The sequence below is a fragment of the Lates calcarifer genome, linkage group LG9 (genome assembly GCF_001640805.2).
Source record: "Lates calcarifer isolate ASB-BC8 linkage group LG9, TLL_Latcal_v3, whole genome shotgun sequence".
Taxonomy (NCBI): domain Eukaryota; kingdom Metazoa; phylum Chordata; class Actinopteri; family Centropomidae; genus Lates; species Lates calcarifer.
The window spans coordinates 20,725,029-20,744,536 of NC_066841.1; the positions used below are offsets into that span (position 1 = coordinate 20,725,029).

A 19,508-nucleotide genomic window follows, 5' to 3' on the forward strand; every position below is an offset into this window, starting at 1 on the left:
ATGAATTAATATCAGCCTCAATAATCCAGTATCATTCAGGCTGTACCAGAAACTTATTACATTAGAAATATAATTTTCATAAAGCAAAAACCTTAAAATCTAATGTCAAACTGGCAGTTTGTATACTTGTGAGGAAATATTGATCAGTGACTGTTTCTTTGAAAGTTGTTCCTGTGGAAACTGCTGAAGTAAAGGTTTTATATGTGAGTATTATAGTTTAAAACATTGATTATATATCAACAGAATGTGATGTTATGTCAAAGACGTCTATGTATTGTGTTGCAGAGATATCTAATGACGTTAGCATGCTAACCAGCTAGCGCCGTCCCATTCTGCAATACCACTTTGTACCTTAGGAGGCGACAGTGAGTCAGTGTAGCGCTCAGTCCAATATGAGAGGGTGAAGAAGAAGTGCTGCAGAGAGGACGTATTCTCACCTCTTGTCAATCATCATCAGTAAATCAAACGACGGCTGAAGTTCTTGGCAGCGATCACATCACCTCCACCTGCTCCCGACAGGAAACCACGTTCAGCAGCAAAGAGAAGACAAAACACTGACGTTGTTTTCCACCTTTGGAGGCGCTCGCGGTGAGTAAATGAATTAAGTTTGATGCTGAACTTGAAGCTCTATTTCAGAGTGGTCAGTAACCAGCTGCTAATGCTAACGTTAGCTAAGTAGTGATAGCAAAAACTTACATACAGCACCTTTAAAACTGTAACCCATTAAGCTTTAAATACAGACATTTGATCCACAGGTAATATTAATGACATTCATGCAGCTTTAAAACATCTAACAGCAACGTGTCCCCGTCAGTCTGTCAACTGTTTTTACGAGGACAATTTTTTTGGTAGAAAGTTGCTCCTGTGAAAAAGCTGGTGCCATTATTTCAGATCCAGTAGCTGCAACAGATCTTTCACCAGAGATGAAAAAAACCACAAGATGTTTGATGTTTTTCTCAGATTTATTTGACTCCCGTACATCGTACAACAGAAACAAAGAGGACTGATGGTGTGAAGGTGTCACCAGAAGAAAGCATGAAGAACGGACACTGAGCGTGGAGATGTGATGGCAGAGAGACGATTTCTACCTCAAGACACAATCCAATACAGACGCTACCATGTTGATAAGTACGAACTACTCCTTTAAAATGTCTGGATGAAATTAGTGGGGAGATGTTGGCGGTGAGTTAAGTGAGGGATGATGTCATCAACAGGCGCCCATTAAATAATTAAAACAAACTGTACAGCAAAAACAATATTTTCCAAATAAGAACGTTCACAGCAGCAAACAAACGTGAGACTTGTGGCAGTAAAAATTACAATCATCAAATAAATAAAAAGCTCCACGTAATAAATAGATTTTATCGTCTGTTACATGTTTAATATGTGACAGTAGCTCCTCACATGAATCATTCAAGTCGAGAGCAGAAACTTCAGAGGCCTGAACCACGATTAAAGATTAACTGGGTCTGTTTCTGTTTGAGTTCCTGGCTTCACATCAGTGATCCTGATAACTGGTGTCATGGAGCTGGTTCTGAACTGGTCCAGTTCACAGAGATAAAGTTAAAGGATTTCTGCAGAGCAGAAGCAGAAGAATCTGTAGAAACGCTGGAGATGAATATCCAGATATTAAGGTTCAGGTTAAAGGTCACGCCACACAGAAAGGTTTGTTAGAAGCGTTTTTGACGTCCGTCACTCGTCTGACTCAGAGCAGATCTACCTCCATTTTATTTTTGTTCAAACTTTATCTAATTATTATTTTTCTTCCTAGCATCGTCGCTCATATACTCGTTTTTAACTACGTGTTTTCGTACACATCATAGCTACCTTGCGAAAATTAATGTGAAATGCGGTTCAGCACATGACCAGCAGGGGGCAGCATCACAAAGTAAGGTTAGCTCTCCATCAGCACAATGACAGAAACTAAGAGGTGGTTCGTCTGTCAAATGATCTACGATGTCGCTGCTGCTGTTTCCTTTTTTGTGATCTTCATGTTAACGTCGAGCGTCGCCATGCCATGTGGCGATTGATCGAGACGTCAGCTTTCTGATTTCAATAATCAATAAAAAGCTAAGAGCTGATTTCTTCCTGCTGAGCCGACACGTTTGATCCAGGAAATATCTGCTGTCAGTCAGAGAAGTGATTGTTCTGCTCAGTTTAAAAACGTCACTCGTTCTTAAGTATTTGTGACTTCATTATAAACTCAGTATTTGTGTCCCTGTCGGGATCCTGTGGAAATGATGACTCCATTTTCCAGCGAATCTGATTGGTCAGGATTTGAGGGTGAACCAGCTTCATGAAACCAGAACACCTGAGTTAAACCCACAGGTAGCTGCTGACCTGCTAATCTCACACCATGAGCCAAACCTCTGCAGGTTTTAACTCTGAGAAACAAAGACAAAGGTGATGATGATGATGATGATGAGTGGACAGGTAATGAGGATGGTTTGCAAGCAGGTGGTGATTATAAGTGCAGCACAGGTAATATGTCTGAGTGTCAGTGCATCAGTTAAGGTTAGTCAGAGTAAAGGGTTAATCAGGACCAGCCTTCAGTAAACTCTGTCTGATCCTCGGGGGCCGGCGCACATCCAGGGACGTGATTGGTTAGTTAAGATGGAGGATGTGTTTGTGTGGACTAATGTGATGAATGGCTCTGTGTGATTGTTGATATCTGATGTTATGGCCTCTCCTTCTCCTTCTTTCAAAGCAGGCGCTTCGTCAAGTATTTGTTGGGGAACGAGGTCACTTCCTGTTAGAAAAGTGAGACTTTCTTCTTCAGTTCATTTCGTCTCCACAAAGAGAGGCGGTCGAACTCGGCCATCGGCATCCCGAAGACCTGCTCGAACTGCTCCGGAGCCAGATGCCTCTGACGGGAGAAGAAGAAGAATCAGGGTCAGTTTTTATCAAACAGGAACTAAAACCAGTCTGAGAGTTTTTAGATTTTTATTTCTCTCATATATTTTTTTGTCGTTCTACAGGTTGGAGAGAGAAGACGTAAGAACTCGTAGGAAAAGAGCTTCAGAGTTCTATAAGCTCAGTGATTAGAGTTTTTATTCACATTTTACAAAGTTTCATCTCCTCTGACTTCTGTGTCCCCACAGATGGAAAATAATTAGTTTCTGTCACTGGATGTAAATCATCAGGTTAATTGACAGATGCAGCCACAGTTTGTGTTTTGTTGTTTTCAGCTGCAGACTGAGGTGGAGCTGCTGTGAACAGACATGAACCGTCATAAAGACGTCGTTCTCTTTCTGCTTTGTGCACAAGGTCAGTACATGTTTTATGACCCAGAGGAAGATCAGAGTCAGTTTAATGAAATGTCTCCTCTCATCATCTCGTGCAGTTTCTAACATGTCAGGACTGAGCAGATGTTAAACAGGTTAATCAGACTGAGAGAAGACTTCAACTCCTCGTCCTAAACTGAGACATTAGAGCTGATTCTCTGCTCCACACACACCTGAGAAACACACACCTGGACTCTCATTAAACTAACACAGTCAGTCGTTTCCTGACGCTCACCTCCAGTCGAGTGCGGTCGACTCCTGGCGGCAGCTTACAGCGCCCTCTGTGGGTCACAACCAGAGCTTCATATGGATACACCTGAGCAGAGAGGCAGGAAAAAACATCAGTTAGTGTCAGATAAAACACTCGTCTGTCTCTCTGTCCGTCTGTCTGTGTGTCTGTCTCTCTGTCTGTCTGTCTGTGGAGCTCTCACCTTCTGCTCCAGGATACTGGGCAGAGAGTTTCCTCTGTCCATCCTCTCCCTCCGAGCTTCTCCGTTCTACACAAACACATGAAACTCTCTGCATTAAACATGTTTCTGTAAAAACCTGGGAGACACAAACACACCACAGGAACAGCAGGACAAAACAGACACACACACACACACACCACACACACACACACAGAACCTGAGAGCAGGAGGAGTTCGAGCAGCTGCTTCAGTTAAACGTGTTAGTGTTCATGCACAAGCTGCAGAGCGACCGTCTGATTCTTACCTGAGCAGCTGCAGAGACGACGGCAGGAAGGTGAGAGAAGAACAATGATTAACATGTGTAACAGCTGGACCGTTACACTGAAGGTTCAAGAACAAACACAAGCAGCTCTGAGCAGAACGAGTCGGTGTTTTAATACCTGATGGTCCTTTGTCTCCGTCTGTGGAAAACTCTGCAGACTGCATCTGCAAACACACAGCGATCACAGTTTATTTTCTGCCTGGATGATATGACACGATATGATGATACTGAACCTTTGATCATGGATGATGTTAGCTGACCTGAGGAGCAGTTTGACCCTGAGACTTTACATTTACAGTTTGTTCTCTCTGACAAAAATAAAACGCTTATTGTACAAAATCAGTTTTTCTGGCAAATCCTCAGGAAACATCTCCCTCGTCTTTAAATCATTAAATAAGAAAAACAGATTTTGTTGAGAAACGACTTTTACTTTTGTCTTGAATGATCAGATTTTCATGCAGAGATCAGGTGATAATTAACTTCAGGTTCGACTCTGTAGATTTCAGGACACTTACTCTGGTCAGACCTGATCCTGAACGTGAAGGAGACTTCGATGCACTCGCTGACAAACCTGCAGATTCAAACAAAGAAAACATGAGCGCTCATTTAAAACTGATTGATCCTGAGCTCTGAATCGATCGGTGAAGGATCGTACTGCTGTGCATGTGTGTTCTGTCGGGCAGCGACTGCGTCTTCCTCCGGAAATGAACGGCTTTCTCTTTCTCCTCCTTCAGGATCAGGCGGCCCAGGTTGGACTTGATCTGGATTTGAGCACAGAGACACAAACACAGGAGCGTCAGACGGTGAGTGAAATCTGTCTGATGAATTCTAAAAGCAAACATCATGAACCTTCTCCAGCTCCTGCTCCTGCAGCGTCTTGGCCTCTTCTGTCAGGTCCTCGAACTCATCCTCCTCCTGCAGCTTCTTCTTCTTCCACTCGATCTCTGCGAGAGTTCAGTCTGAGCGTCAGATCTACGAACACTGACTCTGTTCACATGGCTCTGTACATGTGTCTGTGTGTTACCCATGGCAGCCAGGGAGGGGGGGCAGGGCCAGTACTCTGTCTCGATCTTGGACGGCTGGTTGGGATCTGGAGGCTGAGCTGCAGGAAACTTTGCCGACTGAATGACCCCGCTGCCCTCCAGATGTTTGGTAACATCTGCAGAGTAAACACAGGAAGTGACCTCAGAGAGGTCGCAGCAGAAAACACACAAACACTGAAACACACCAAGAAGAAGAAGAAGAGGAACTCACCCTGTTTGTAGATGGGAGGTTTCCTGTAGATGTTGGTTCCATTATCTGAGACAATGGAGATTCAGGTGTCAGAGTATGGAAGCCCAGGAGTGCCAGTATTCAAACATTTGTGTGTGTGTGTGTGTGTGTGTGTTACCTGGTCTGTGGAAGTGCTGCAGGCTGGTGCTGATCTTGCGTCCAGCGTTGAGCTGCAGTGTGGATCCTCCAGGAGAACCGCTCTCACTCTCTGCTCGGCGTCCCTTCACCTGGACACAGATTTAACACAACGTGTTTTAAAGTGAACCAGGAGCAGCTCTCACTGCAGATCAGGTGTAAACTGAGCGTCACACCTGATCAGGCAGAAATAATCAACTAAGTAAAGAACATTTAGCAGCTTCGCAGCTGACGAACAACATCAACTGAACAACACTTGAAGTCCAAAGCAGAGAAACTGAGTTATTTCACGTCCACTTAAATGAAGTTGTTCTGCTCTGCTACGCTGGTTTTCAGAGTCCTGCAGGTGGAGCTGTGAGGACTGGACATGGACTGTTTCAGCAGAACTGAAACTGAAACTGACTCTGACTGATTCTCAGGAGGATTTCTGGGCGTTGTCTCTGCCTGAAACAAAGTGTGACTCTACAGACGACAGAAGAACTGAAGTGAACTGTGACCGATGGAAAACACCAGTGAATGTCCACAGAGACGAGTTCTGTTCTCAGTGTTAAATGTCACATATTTAACTCTGACGGAGACAGAGCTGCGATTGAAGCTCACTGAGGGTTCACGTCCTGTACGAAACTTTATTAACAAAGAGTTCACTGAACACTGAGCTTCCAGTTGATTCATTATTGTAGCTGTGGTCTGAAGGAAATATCTTTTCATCAGCAGACACAGAGATGGTTCAGATGTTATCATCCTCTAACACTAACTGAGCAGCTCCATCTGCTGAAGAAGACCATGAAACGAGGCTGAAAGCTGAGAAAGTCTGGTCTGGACTGTGATCAAACTGTTTTCTTCAAGATCAAGTTCTAGAAATGTTTTATATTAATTTTAGAATAAATGTGAGGAAAACTGTGATACACTTAATGATTAAATTCTATTTTCCTTTTCTTTGTCCAACTGTTGGAGTTTTTACTTTTACTAGAAAACCTTTCTCTCTTTGTGACGTTCAACAGAAGAAAAGGAAACTAATGAAGATATTTCTCACTCTCAGTTATGTAAATGTTGGTGCAGGCTGCAGTTTTATCCATTTAATGAAATCTCTTCACATTATCAGGATGTGGGGATGATTTATTTCCCCACACAAACTCCAACACTGCTGCTGCTGTGTAAAGTCTGTTTCATGACAAGGTGCAAAAATATATGTTGTATTTAATGTCTCATTAACTGTGCTGTGTTCCAGGTGTGTTCCAGGTGTGTTCCAGGTGGATGGAGGAGTGATGAACCTTCCTGCTGTCTGTGCTGCGTCAGAGCTGAGTGACCTGTTCAGTTAATATACAAACAACAAACATTCCTCTTTGTGAAGCAGTGAGTCTTACCTCAGGGGACATGGTGGGAGACGTGGAGGGAGGAGAGAGAGATCGCTGCAGAAACACATGAATAACACATTAATGCTCAGAATCACGACATTACTCTGAGAGCAGGGATCAGTAACTACAGACAGAAACATTTTACACCATGAACATTTTCTGTCTTTTTATGCTGATTATTTCACCACACCACCTATGACCTTGGATTACATTATATACTTGTGTAATTTTCCTCCTTTTTAACTGGTTATGGTGAGAAAATGAACAGTATTTTCATGATTTCCAGTGGTTACCTCTCTGCGTGGCGGGTCGAGCGGGGAGAAGCTCAGGTGTGGTTGGTACGTCATCAGGTCCGGTCTCTCCACCTGCAGGATGGCTTTATCTCTGGGCAGAGCTGCCAGGTCTCTGTAACCCACCACCTGGTCGTTCACTCGGGCCTGAACCATCACACACACACACACACACACACACACAGGTTAATGTGTGTGAAGACTGATAACACAGGTGTGTGTTTGAGCAGGTGTGAGTTTACCGTGATGCTGGTGGCAGGAGACCCCGGGGTGCTCGGGCCCCGGGAAGAAGGTAGGTTGACCGGGGTGACCCGTCCCTCCACCTGGGACACAGACACACACATTTAGCAGCTGTTTTATTTTATAGTTTCATCCTTCATTAATACCAGAGACAATAACACACTGATGAGAAACACAGAGACTCTACAAATACGAGAAACACAAGCAAATGCCCAAGTTTCACAGTTAGCTAATTTAGCTTGGCTAACATGCTTAACTGTACCTTAGCTTCTGTGTACAAAATATGCTAGTGCTACTATGCTAACTGACAAAAAATCTGTAAGAAATCCATAAACATAAATTTGAATGTATTAGTCTGTTACAGTTTTTATATTTTAACATTAGCAAGTTGTGAAAAATAACAAGAATTAGGGTTCAACTTGATGCTAACAGTTTAGCATCGGTCAGCTAATGTGCTCTTAAAGATTAGCTCGTCATACACAGTGATGTGTTTGTCATTAACGTGTCATCATTTTTTTTCCTATGTATAAATTTTGTGTGTGAGGCTAAGGTCAGGGTTAGTCTGTGTTTTTGACGTTGTACATGTAAAGTACAAAATCATATTAGCATTAACTTTAGCATGTTAGCACCAAAGTTCCAGTAGCTAGTTACTGTCCACAGGTTGTTAGAAAATGAACTCATGTTTGAACCAGGAGAGTTTCAGGCTCGGACAGTTAGTCACAGAACACTTAATGGAAAAAATAATGTGACTTTTAATTCACTTCATCCTGCACCTGCACCACATACTTCCTCTGCTCCACCTGTCATTATAGAGGCTGGTAGGATGACTGATTACCTTCTGCATGACTGAGGAGAAACCTTCCTCCTGTTTGGTTTTAACCAGCTGGAGAGAAAAAAGGAGAGAGAGAGTCAGTAAATGCATCAGCCATTATCCAGTATCTCATCACGTCTGACGTTTATGAATGAGTTGGAGAATGACTCATCTTGATTCAGAGTCTGAGGAAAAAGCAGAGTAATGATATTTCAATCCTGCTTAATGGAAATATAATGAAAAGACAAACTTATAACTTTTACACAGCTGAGCTTTAGATGGATTATTAAACAAGAAACACAGACATGTGAAGACCTCCACCTCTCCTACAGTCAGTTTGATAAGGAGTGAAGTACTTTTTAGTCATTTTGTGTGTCGCTTTTTGTAGTACTTTGTATCTTTGTGTGGTTTTTTGTGCCTCTTTGTAGTTTTGCATCTTCTCTTAGTAATTTTACATCTTTGTGTTTTCATTTTGCATCTCTGTGTGTTTATTCTGTGTACATGAAAGTAACAACATTAATGTTGGTTCTGTTCCATTAACTGTCCCAGTGGACCACAGCCCTGGAGCTGAGACACTAAATGGGATGCAGCCATTATTAATGTTATTAGTAACATCTGTGCTTCTCCTGCTGTAACATGGAAACATGTCTACTGTGAAAAAATCTGTTGTTGTGACTTTATGATCAAGACAAGAAGATTTAGTTTGTATGATCATGGAAAACCTTTATTGAAACACACACATAATCACTACAGGATACTGAACTGTCAGTTATGGATTATTGTTTTTTCAGACATCACTGAATATTCGGTCATAAAAATGTGTTTACAGTCACAGTTACAGTTTTTTTTTTTTTTTTCAGCCTTTATGGAAGAAAACTGTTCTGAAAAATGGAAATTCAAACATCTGCTCACAGCTGAAGAAGGCCATGTGATACACTCCAAAGCTCCAGGGCAGCTGCTAAATGGACCCTGTGGTGAGTTTATAATAGTTTTTAGCTGATGAGAGTTGTGTGATGTGAACCTCTTTAACAAGACTAAACCGACATTATTAGTTTCATCTTTTCTCATGTGTTTTGATGTAAAATCAGATAAATGTAGAGCAGTAAGAAACAGGATATTTCTCCGTGACATTTTGTGGAGTATGAAGCTACAGAACGTAAATACTGAAGTAAATGGATGTTTTCTCCAGTTAACTCTTTGTGTTAATCATTAATTAACTATTGAGTTTGGTTGGGTTGGAGCTATAGAAAAAGTCTTTCCTCGAACCAGTGATCCTGTTTCAAACCTCTGAGTCTCAGAGACACAGTCTGTCCCTCGGGGCGAGGCTGGGATGATGGGGACAAGGAGACTGTGTGTAAAACAACACTGAGAATCAGATTTAGGCCTGGCTGTTATCAGAGCCTCCTTGGGGGACGGACAGTGGAGGTGGAGGAGGTGGAGGAGGGGGACCAGCTGTAGTCCTGCTCACAGGAAACACACCTTGTACCTAAACAACATGAGAGCCTCTGCTGAGGATATCCTCTGCCGAAAGATCCCCACTTCCTGTGGGCCACCCTCCCTCACGTCGCCTCTTCTCTTTCATCTGCTTCACCCTCCCTCCTCTTCCTCCTCCTTCGTCTCCATCTCCATCCCACCCTTCGTCTTCCTCTCCCTCCCCTCCCCTCTCCTGTTTATCAGCTCGCCCAGTCGGGCCAACGCCCAGCCAGTCCTCAACAGTTATTGCTGTGGTTACACTCCTCCCTCCAGAGAGTCAACAAAACACAGACGGGGACGCTTCACCTTCCCTCCCTCATTCATCTGTTCCTAACAAGCAAATGTCGTCAGATCAACTGTCCCAAAAAAACTGACACCAGATCAGTGGGAGAGGATCTTTCTGCTGCCCGCCGTCCTCAGCTGACCCTGATCTGTGCTGACTCTGGATGGAGACGACTAAAAATCTTCTTGGAGGTGGAAGATGTCCTCAGATCTCTTTCTTTAACCAAACGTCCTGTGTTCAGGAAATCTTTTTCCCTGAGAGTCAGAGCTTCAGATTGATCCCACTCTCATGTCTGTACAGTAAATATGAACTAGCAGCCGGTTAGCTTAGCTCAGCATAAAGACTGGAAACAGGAGGAAACAGCTTGGCTCATCCACAGCTGACAGATTAATACTTTATATCTTTGTTTTGTCCTTTTAGTGCAGATTTGATACCTTTGCAAAGAGCCAGGCTGTTTCCTCCTGTTTCCAGTCTTCATGCTGAAACTGGACGGAGACACAAAGCTAATCAGCTACAATAGCATCGTCCATTTTGGACTCTCTGAGGTCAGCTCTGTCAGGACAGGTCAGTGTTTGTCCTCCAAGTCACCAATCACATCCTGTCATGTGCTGATATCTGACCTTAACCCTCGTCCTCCTGACCTGTGGAGGTCCTCAGGGGTTGATCCTGGGCCCGGTCTTACTCTCCCTCTGCATGCTTCCTTTAGGAGATGTCGTAGGTCCAGTAAGTCTGGTTGAGTCGCTGATTGTTTTTATGCAGATGATGTTCAGCTTTATGTATCTGTGAAACCTTTCAAGTCTGGATCCTTTGCACAGTTGTATTAGTGGATGTTTCCTTGTTTCCTGCAGCTGATTCACTACAAAAAGCTCTTCTCTTTGCTTCTGATCAGACCCTTCAACTGAGTCGGTCTCCATCTGCTAACAACCATTCTCTAGAAACCTCTGGCTCATCTTTGACCCACAGTCTGGACATAAATCAGTGATCCAGTCCTGTTATTTTCAGCTCAGATACTTGACCAAACTATGACCTTTCTGATCGTTCCAACAGCTCGAACAAATCATCCACTGATTTGCCTCCTCTCATACATATAACACTTTGTATTCCTGTTTAGGCCAAGACGTAGCAGCTCAGTCACAGTTAAACCTCAGGTAAACCAGACAGCCGTGGACGAATACTTGTTCTCACTTCTAGTCATTGCTTGGATGATAAGTTCTGTACATGCACAGTAGATCGTCATCTATGTATGTGCATTATGAATCAAATCAAAATGGCGACATCCATGCAGGAATCCATCTTCACAGATCCTCACCTACACCCTCCACTGATGAATTTACGTCACGCAGACCTTTGCAGACCTTTGCGTACTCACAGATACAGGAAGTATAACAGCAGCTTTAGTTCAACACTTGGCTAGACTCCACCGTGTATCACCTCGGCCTCATTACACCAACTCCCTGTCAAATTCAAGATTGAACTCAAAATCCACCTTGTTTACGGCTTTACACAAGGTGGCGCCACCAGCCAGTGAATTATTGACCCGTTATGGATCCATGAGGTCTCTCAGGTCACCAGACCTTTTCTCAAAAACCTGCAAAGTAACCAGTAACTGTACCTGTCAGGTAAATGTAGTGGAGTAGAAGTATAAAGTATTAGAAAATGGGAGTACCCGAGTAAATGCACTTAGTTACTTTGCCTGTTTGAGGGTCTCTGAGGACCGAGCCATCCATCCATCTGACCGGCAGCAGTCTGAGTGCTCTCTGTGTCCGATAGTCTTATCACTAAGAGCTTTTAACTGCCAGAGAGCACGTCAATGGATCTGAGCTCTGTGTGTGTGTGTGTGTGTGTGTGTGTGTGGTCCATTAGTCCTAACACACACACTTGATTTAAACACACTTCACAAGTAATCGAGTAAATGTACAAAAATCATACAGGAGGTTTTTCTGTAACATTATGAAGCCATAATGATGATTTCTGAACCTGTGAGACTTCCTGTTATTGAGGCTGCAACAAATTATTTTCATTATTCTTTCACCTATTGATTAGTATTACAATTGATAAATGTCTTATTTTATCTGACCAACATCCCAAGACCAACAGACCTTCACTTTACTCTGATATAAAACAGAAAGTCCTCATGTTTTAAAGAGTGGAACCAGAAAATATTTGACTTTAAATGATTAATTAATGATCAAAACTCACTTATTGTTTCAGCTCTATAATAAATAACTTTAAATCAGCTCAGTTTAGTTTTAGATCATCAGAGTTTATGAGCATCAACAGAAAGAGAAACCTTCACAACACCTCATGCACTGCACTGAATGAACTGTTACATTAGAATATGAAGAGTTTTTGCAGCTTTTTAAATGTTGTTTTAACAGGTAAATTATGTCTTGGCACCACTGTGTTGCTAAATGAACAGGGAGTCAACTAGATTGATCTATTAGCTGATCAATAGAGGATTAATCTGCAGCTATTTGTGATAACTGATCGATAGGTAAAACTTGTCAGCTTCTTAAATGTTAATATTTGCTGCTTTTCTTTCTCTTTTTCGATCTTATACTGAATACATATGGGTTGTGCACAAAACAAGATATTTAAATATATCAGCTGATTATTAACCAGATAATTAATCTAAAACAATCCTAACATTTCTCTGAATCTCTTCAGGTTGTGAACCATTGATCAGATGAATCCAGACGTTTGAGGACGTCATCTTGGACATTTTCTTTTTTACTATTTTCTGAGATTTAATGGATTCAATTCAGAAAATAATCAGATTGATCAGTTGCAGCTAAACATTATCTGCTTCCTGCTTCTTAAAAGCAAAGATTCTCTGTTTTATATCACAGTAAACTGAATATCTGTTGGCTGAACAAAGATATGTAAAGACAGTGAACATAATAATATGTGATCGACCTGACTGTTAGCTTATAGGTCCATATTCACCAGAATAAGACAGAGTGTTCTGTAATTATAGCAGCAGAGGCAGTGGGGGGGGGGGGTCTGTCCTGGGGGAGCACCGGCCTGTGATAAACAGATGATGATGGTTTCATCAAACAGATGATGAAGAGCGGATCTGAAACGATCCTTCGACGGTAAAACAGGAGGTTAGAGCCGCTGCTGCTCATGTGGCCTCCACCTTCAGTATCTGAGGCGGAGGAAAGGGGAGGGTGAGGAGGCAAGTGCGTCTGCAGCGACACGATAAAAATACCCGCCGAATCCCGGGTTCAACACGGCAAAAACACGGAATCCTATCCTCATATCCTTGGTTCTAATGTCGAGGAAAAGAAGCCGTTCTTACCTCCAAACAGCGCGGAGTAAATCACAGTGAGCGGGGCTGAGTGAGATCCGACTGGACGCATCCAGGAGAGCGACGGTGACGCTCCTCGGCCGAGAGGAGGAGGAGGAGGAGGGTAGAGGTGGAGGGCGGAGGAGGAAGAGGAGGAGGAGGTGTTATGTGATGCGGCCGCAGCCTGCTTTTAAAGGCCGGGCTGGGGGGCTGCTGTGACCCCCGCAGCAGCAGGAGGAGGAGGCTGTTTTCCTGTTGCTCCGTCAGGCCGGTCCACTGTGATGAGGAGGGAACAATCACCGCTGTGTTATGACATTACATAATGTCTGCTCCCAAGAAACAAGAGCAAGTATCTGCAGCTGCAACGAGCTCTGCACCAAAACCACACACTCAGGACATTATTATTATTATTATTATTATTATTATTATGTTACCATGGAAACATCAGTTATTGTTTATTTATAGGGAAGAGTTTTAACAGAATCAGAGCAAATGTGCAGTGTAGTACAGTTCTGTAAAAGTGTGTAATCCATTACTCACACCACTGAGATTACATCTGATACATCTCGTTTTTTCTTATATTTTTTCGTCTTAATTTACACCTGTAGCCTCCCCCACACCTTTATAATAGACCACAAAAAACACGAATCAAAAACAATTTTTATTGTGTGTATAGTGTGATATTGACTTAAACACAACCGTTAAACGAAGATAAACAAAAAGAAAAAACCGAGATATTTTGGCCCAAAGAGAAAGAATACGGAGGAAATGAAATCCATCATTTTGGCCACAAGGTGGCAGAATTACTCACAGATTATTAAAGTCATTGATCCCACTTCATATCAATCGATTTTATTGAGGAAAAAAGATATTATACATTTACATTTAATACAATATTTTCTATATATCGATAAATCTCATCTTATTTTAGAGTTTGAATTAGAGTTTCATTCTTTTTCAATTTATTTATTTATTTTATTTAAACTCCATTCAACAGCTAATTGTCAACAGAGCTTTAACACCTAACAGAAAAATAATTAAACAGATGTTAAATCCTGATAAAGAAGCTCTGTCATGCATTTCTTTAAAAACAATGATTTGTGTTTTTACCATTTTATAAAGAAAGCAGAAAATACGGGTGCTTGTTTTCAAGTATATTTAATAATTAATGGCCATAAAAGAGCAAGTGTAAACTCCTTGTATCACTATATAACCATAAGCAGAGAACATATTGTATTTATGTTAATTTACAAAGGAAAAATCAACAACTCTGAGCTAGTTACACAAAAACACGTATTAATAAGCTTTGGATTTGAGGAGAAACGAATCGAGTCGACGAACTGTTTTGATCTAATTTGTGAAAAACAAGAACTTTTGCCTTTTTCCCTGTAAACTGACGTTTTAAAGGCGAAATTTAACCAATAAAATTCTAATTTAGCAACTGGGTTTCAATTCTGACACTGGCCCTTTAAATTCGTAGCGTCACCAAGGGTTCAAAGTTGAACACAGAGAGTTAAAAAGAGTAAGATGGTTCACTCTGTTTGGTCTGCCTAAAATAGTTTTTAGTTTTTAATGGAACAAACAGGCTCTGTTACAGCATTGTTTTTTCCCAACCCCTCATTTATTATTCATATTCCGTCATTTTACTACGCTCTCTATACAAGTTATTAATTATATTCTATTTTCTCTAAGACCTTCATTTCCGAACGGCCGGGGGAAGTTTTGTGAGCTGTGTTCATGTTAGCCGCCCGTTAACTATGCTGGGGACACCGTGACACCCGTTGGTATAATGTGTCAAATACCGATTATAAGTGGCGTTATGTACAACTGTTTAATATTAATGTGTATTTCGGTCAGAGTAGGACGACAACGCGCATGCGTACAGTGACAGGCCAAACAGCAGTTGTGACTCATCTCTAATGAGACGATCTTTGGTTGAGAGAAATGGCGTCGGATAATGGACTTGCCTCTCTGGTAAGATCTTAAAATACGAACTGTTCTGGACATACGTCCTGTCCGCCGGGTGTTTCTGTGTCAGCCGGGTCTGCACAGAGTCCGCGACGAGCCCGGGATAAAAGAAACGAATAAAATAAATCTTTAACGTTTAAATGAAGCTGGCATGGAGCTAACTTTGCTAATGCTAGTTAGCCGGGAGGAAAACACGTGTAGAAACCAAACTGTAGATAAACACTGAACTCAGACATGACACGTGTTTTCACTAATGTCATTAAACCACACATGTTAAAGTGTCTCATAGCATGTCAGGATAACAGGTCTGCTTCCCTGTGTTTGACTTGGATCCTGTTCAGAACCTGTCCATGTGTCTCTGTTCAGCTGACAGATCTCAGGTCAGACTGAAGCTGCTGTACTAAAACTGTTTGTGTTGTGGTTGATAGGGGGTGGAGGGGGCCTCAGCAGCTGCACATGCTCTGTCTCTCCCTGCAGACGCTTATGGAAATGATGTAAGTGACATTTTTATGTTTTACACCTTCTGTCTTTTCTCAGTCAGTAAATTATGTTTTCACCTGTCTGTCAACATGTAAACAGGTCGGAAGGTCGTTTTATTACTGAGTCTCTAACAGAAAGGTAAATGTTATTCAGCAGATTCAATGGGATAAACAGGTTATAGAGGGAGCAGTGTAAAGATTAGACCAAGTTAAGAAGGACATTTTGAATCTGTAGTGAACAGATCAGAGATTTAATCAGATCAGAGATTTAGTCTGGATGTGTGAATGACAGGTTACTGAAATATTCAGTAAATTGTCTCCATAACTTTAGGAAACCATCCGTGGTTATTTCCAAGCTTTTAAAAGAACATCCCACCATTCAACCACATTGAAAAGGAGGATTTCAGCTTCAGTGTTTTCCAAAGTAGCCGTAGCTTCTTCTTGCTAAGAATGTATTTGTTGTGTCTGTGTCTCGGCCTGTGAAAGGTGTCTGATGACGGCTGTGGTTGTTTATGTGAATTAGTAGATAATGTATATAAACCAGAGTCACTGCAGATTTGAACTGGACTGATACATATAGAACAACTACCAGACATTTGTTTTATACATTTACCCAATAATGATTTGTTAGTCAGATGTCATTAAATTAATAGTCTGCATTTTTTATCAAACAAAAATATGACAAATTTGACACAGTTGTTGTTTCCTGCATCGTATAATGTCTCAGATCTGTTGCTTCTCTGAGTTAGAAACACTGATCTGAATATCTTTGACTGTTAATTGGATAAAATGAGATTCGAGGACGTTGTCTCTGAATTATTTCAACAATGAATCATCACCAATAGATATGGTTATTGTTTGACAGAGGTTTATAATGCTGCATATCTGTGAGAATTATAAACTGTATACATTGATATAGTTTGTGTAAATATATTAATTTTGACCTTTGTGTTGTTTTCTTCTTTCAGCCGCGGCTCGAGGTCATGTGGGCGATGAAGGCGTACAACCACGCAGAGGTTTACTTCAATGTAAGAGCCTCCATCACTCCCCTTTTTATTTATGGCTCTTCATATGTATTTACACAGAGTCGGGCTTTTCTCTGGGACTCTGGAGGGATCAGGTGCTGTGGCAGGTTGCAGTGTTGTACAGTAAAATCAGAGATAATACTGACTGACCCCATCCTCTGTCTTCAGCTTATCTCATCAGTGGATCCAAAGTTCCTGAAACTGACAAAGCTGGACGACAAAATCTACTCGTCCTTCAGAGAAACCTTTAAAGAGCTCGACATAAAGCTGCTGAACCCAGACAACCTGAAATCTGACGAGGCCAAAGAGGTGAGTTCACGCTCTCAACTCTGGTCCTGTGGCGTCTCTCCACGTATCTGCCTCTGGTTTTATTTGATCTCAGTCTCTACATACGACACAGTGGAGTTGAGTAGAAATTAAAAATTACTTTAAAAACATCCAGCAGCAGCATCTGTTCTCAGAAGGTTCTTCAGGTGTCCGATGCTAAGTTGTTATTTTATGGTACTTTAGTCATTAGTTTATGATGGTAAGTTTTTATTTTGAGATATGAAGTCAATATTCTGAGATATTAACTTGCTGAAGTTGAAGGTTTTCCTCCATAGTGACAGAGCAGTGAGTGTTTAACAGCTGTTTGTGTGCAGAGGTGGCGTCCGTTCTGTAATCAGTTTGAGGGACTCGTCGAAGATTTCAACTATGGCACTCTGCTCCGTCTGGACTGTGAGAAAGATTACACAGAGGAGAACACCATATTTGGTAAGTTTGTGTTACACAGGGGAAAACATGTTACTTACATTTATCATTATATTAAAAATGGATTCATCTCTTATTTTTGTGCTGATTTCAGCCACCAGGGTCCAGTTCTTTGCCATCGAGATCACCCGCAACAGAGAGGGTTACAATGACACTGTGTACAAGTCCAAGTGTGCAAAGAGCTAGCCTCCAAATAAACCAGGACCACATCCAGCCCCCCAGACCTTCACCAGGGGAGACCAGGACTCCAGGAAACACAAACTGTCAAACTCTGCCTCTCCTGAGGATTCACCTGCTCAATTTAACTTCCAGTTATGTTTATTTTTTGGTTTCATTCTGATTAGAACCTGGTTCTTCCCTCAGTATCGTCTGTTAAACATTTTGTATTTACTGTAAAGTTCTATTGTGCCAATCATCAAACGTGGTTGTTTGTTTTTTAATAACTCTGTAGTTGCAGATATTTTTTTTTCCTGAAACCGAGGAAACAACAAATAAAGAGTCAGATATGGTGTCTTGCTGTAGGAAAATTCAGTTAGTGATTGATGCGATGTGATCATAATGTGATCTTTTGTAATTTAAGTTTTACTTACATTACATGCTATCAGCTGGGTACCTATTTCAAACAGTGAGCTTGACCATTAAAATTAGTGTTACTTTCCTGTAATTTGATGCCATGTACAGTTAATACATTTATCTAAAAATACTCTAAAAGTACTTGAAGTTGACCTCTCTCTGAGGTCATTACAAAAGCAAAGTATGTAAACAAATAAGGAATTTATTGCAACGAACTTCACTGTGCAGTTTCAATAATTACACATATTCCCAGGGTTTCTCTCTGTAAATATAATCATATGAAGAATATGGACTAGACCTGCTTAGCATGAAAAGTGTTTTGGTGCTATAAAAATAAAACTACTTGCATGCATTCCCATGGAAACTGCACACAAACAGATCATTTTCAAGATGTCTGACACAGCTAGACAAACTTGAGGTAACTGATCTGTTCATGTTAGTTCTCCACGGTTTTATGATAGAAGAATAAGTTGGTCTAACGTTAATTCTGAACACAGGACAGGATTAAAAAAACAGGCCACACATAATATTACTTATTTTACTACTACTCTAAACTGTGTTCCTCGTTATTCTGGACTCCACACAGACACTTTATCAGGGCAACAGCAAAAAAAGAAAGAAAAAAAATTACTTTAAATGGAGCCAATTTGAAAATCTATTTGACCAATCGCGGGCGACTGCTAGGCGGAGCATACGAGCTGACCAATCAGCGTTTGTCTGCCAGTGTTGGCTAGCGTGTTACGTCATTGACTTCAAAGCACGTTGTCATTGAACGTGACCGGCGGAGCAGAGGGAGCTGAGCTGAGCTGAGCTGAGGACAAAGAAAGTCGGGAAAAGGAGTGAAAATATGGGATAAAACAACGTTTAGATCGTCGCTTTGGTTTGTGAGGACGCGGAGAAACTACAAGCCGGGATGTTAAAAGCAGCTTTGGCGCTGTTTTTGTCCAACACGAGTGAGGCTGGACGAGCACAGGTAAGGCTAACGAGCTAGCTAACTAGCGGATAGCATTAGCGTCACCGGCGGGCGTTAGCTTTCTCTGTTTATGATATATTTTGACATTAGTTACGTGTTCATTTGCTTTTATTGCGTGGGTAAGAGTGTGTTAATGTGACGTGAGTTGTGGTCCATTAAGGTGGACGGATGTCAGCACGGTGTGCATCTCTTGGTAGTTTGTTCGTCTCTTTGCGGTCACTTTGCAGACATCTTGTGTCTTTGTAATGTTGTGTTCCTTGGTCATTCTGAGTCTATGTGAGGCGGTTTAGCATCTCGCTCTGGTCATTGTGCATCTGTTTGTAGTCAGCTTTTTGTCTCTTTGTGGCCGCTTTGCACCATCAACGTTTCGCGTTTATGTTCAAGATTTATTTATAATTGTCAAAGCTTTAGTGTTTAGTTTTCACTGTCGTGTTCTCCTACACTGTGTGGGATTTAGTGGTGTAAGTTTCCATTTCTATTTTGTATTAGGTAGTTAATACATATTTCAAGTTTTGTACTTGTGTTTTCCAGGTCGACTTGTTCAGCTGCTGCAGCTCAGAGACACCAACATCACCT

At 41.6% G+C, this 19,508-nt stretch overlaps 2 protein-coding genes and 1 long non-coding RNA gene across 6 annotated transcripts; 2 read left to right on the forward strand and 1 right to left on the reverse strand.

The window, feature by feature from the left end:
• Positions 1–943: 943 nt before the first annotated feature.
• On the reverse strand, positions 944–13,326 carry dmtn (dematin actin binding protein). Of its 3 annotated transcripts, none has more exons than XM_018689750.2 (16): positions 13,177–13,326; positions 8,144–8,191; positions 7,311–7,391; positions 7,072–7,215; positions 6,788–6,832; positions 5,407–5,515; positions 5,271–5,315; positions 5,041–5,175; positions 4,866–4,960; positions 4,672–4,777; positions 4,532–4,587; positions 4,135–4,180; positions 3,999–4,006; positions 3,716–3,781; positions 3,520–3,600; positions 944–2,866 (listed from the first exon to the last, which is right to left on the reverse strand). In XM_018689750.2, the coding sequence occupies exons 2-16, from the start codon at positions 8,150–8,152 to the stop codon at positions 2,753–2,755; spliced, it is 1,140 nt and encodes a 379-aa protein (XP_018545266.1). In that variant the 5' UTR covers positions 8,153–8,191; positions 13,177–13,326; the 3' UTR covers positions 944–2,752. The 3 variants fall into 3 exon arrangements, 2 of the variants coding, with proteins under 2 accessions (XP_018545266.1, XP_050928603.1); XM_051072646.1 differs by lacking the exon at positions 13,177–13,326 and adding an exon at positions 11,564–11,716; XR_007813793.1 differs by lacking the exons at positions 3,999–4,006; positions 13,177–13,326 and adding an exon at positions 11,564–11,716.
• Positions 3,087–6,775, forward strand: LOC127142761 (uncharacterized). The gene is made up of 3 exons (XR_007813794.1): positions 3,087–3,267; positions 4,751–4,819; positions 6,652–6,775. It is a non-coding gene; the product is annotated as an uncharacterized LOC127142761 (long non-coding RNA).
• A 23-nt stretch (positions 13,327–13,349) lies between the features above and the next one.
• Positions 13,350–17,897, forward strand: LOC108892285 (protein PBDC1). Of its 2 annotated transcripts, none has more exons than XM_051072647.1 (6): positions 13,350–13,509; positions 15,561–15,626; positions 16,580–16,639; positions 16,805–16,945; positions 17,278–17,389; positions 17,481–17,897. In XM_051072647.1, exons 1-6 carry the CDS (start codon positions 13,474–13,476, stop codon positions 17,570–17,572), a joined length of 507 nt encoding a protein of 168 aa, XP_050928604.1. In that variant the 5' UTR covers positions 13,350–13,473; the 3' UTR covers positions 17,573–17,897. The 2 variants fall into 2 exon arrangements, with proteins under 2 accessions (XP_050928604.1, XP_018545267.1); XM_018689751.2 differs by lacking the exon at positions 13,350–13,509 and adding an exon at positions 15,104–15,138.
• Positions 17,898–19,508: the final 1,611 nt, after the last annotated feature.

Bases quoted from the DNA above. Each gene is read 5' to 3' on its own strand.
- dmtn (XM_051072646.1), bottom strand. From the start codon at position 11,602: ATGGATGGCTCGGTCCTCAGAGACCCTCAAACAGGCAAA. The intron at 5,316-5,406 runs GTAACACACACA...CCATTGTCTCAG, and splicing joins GCAGCACTTCCACAGACCAG to ATAATGGAACCAACATCTAC. The intron at 4,181-4,531 runs GTAAGTGTCCTG...GTGTGTTTGCAG, and splicing joins CAGGATCAGGTCTGACCAGA to ATGCAGTCTGCAGAGTTTTC.
- LOC108892285 (XM_051072647.1), top strand. From the start codon at position 13,474: ATGACATTACATAATGTCTGCTCCCAAGAAACAAGA. The intron at 16,640-16,804 runs GTAAGAGCCTCC...CTCTGTCTTCAG, and splicing joins ACGCAGAGGTTTACTTCAAT to CTTATCTCATCAGTGGATCC. The intron at 17,390-17,480 runs GTAAGTTTGTGT...TGCTGATTTCAG, and splicing joins AGAGGAGAACACCATATTTG to CCACCAGGGTCCAGTTCTTT.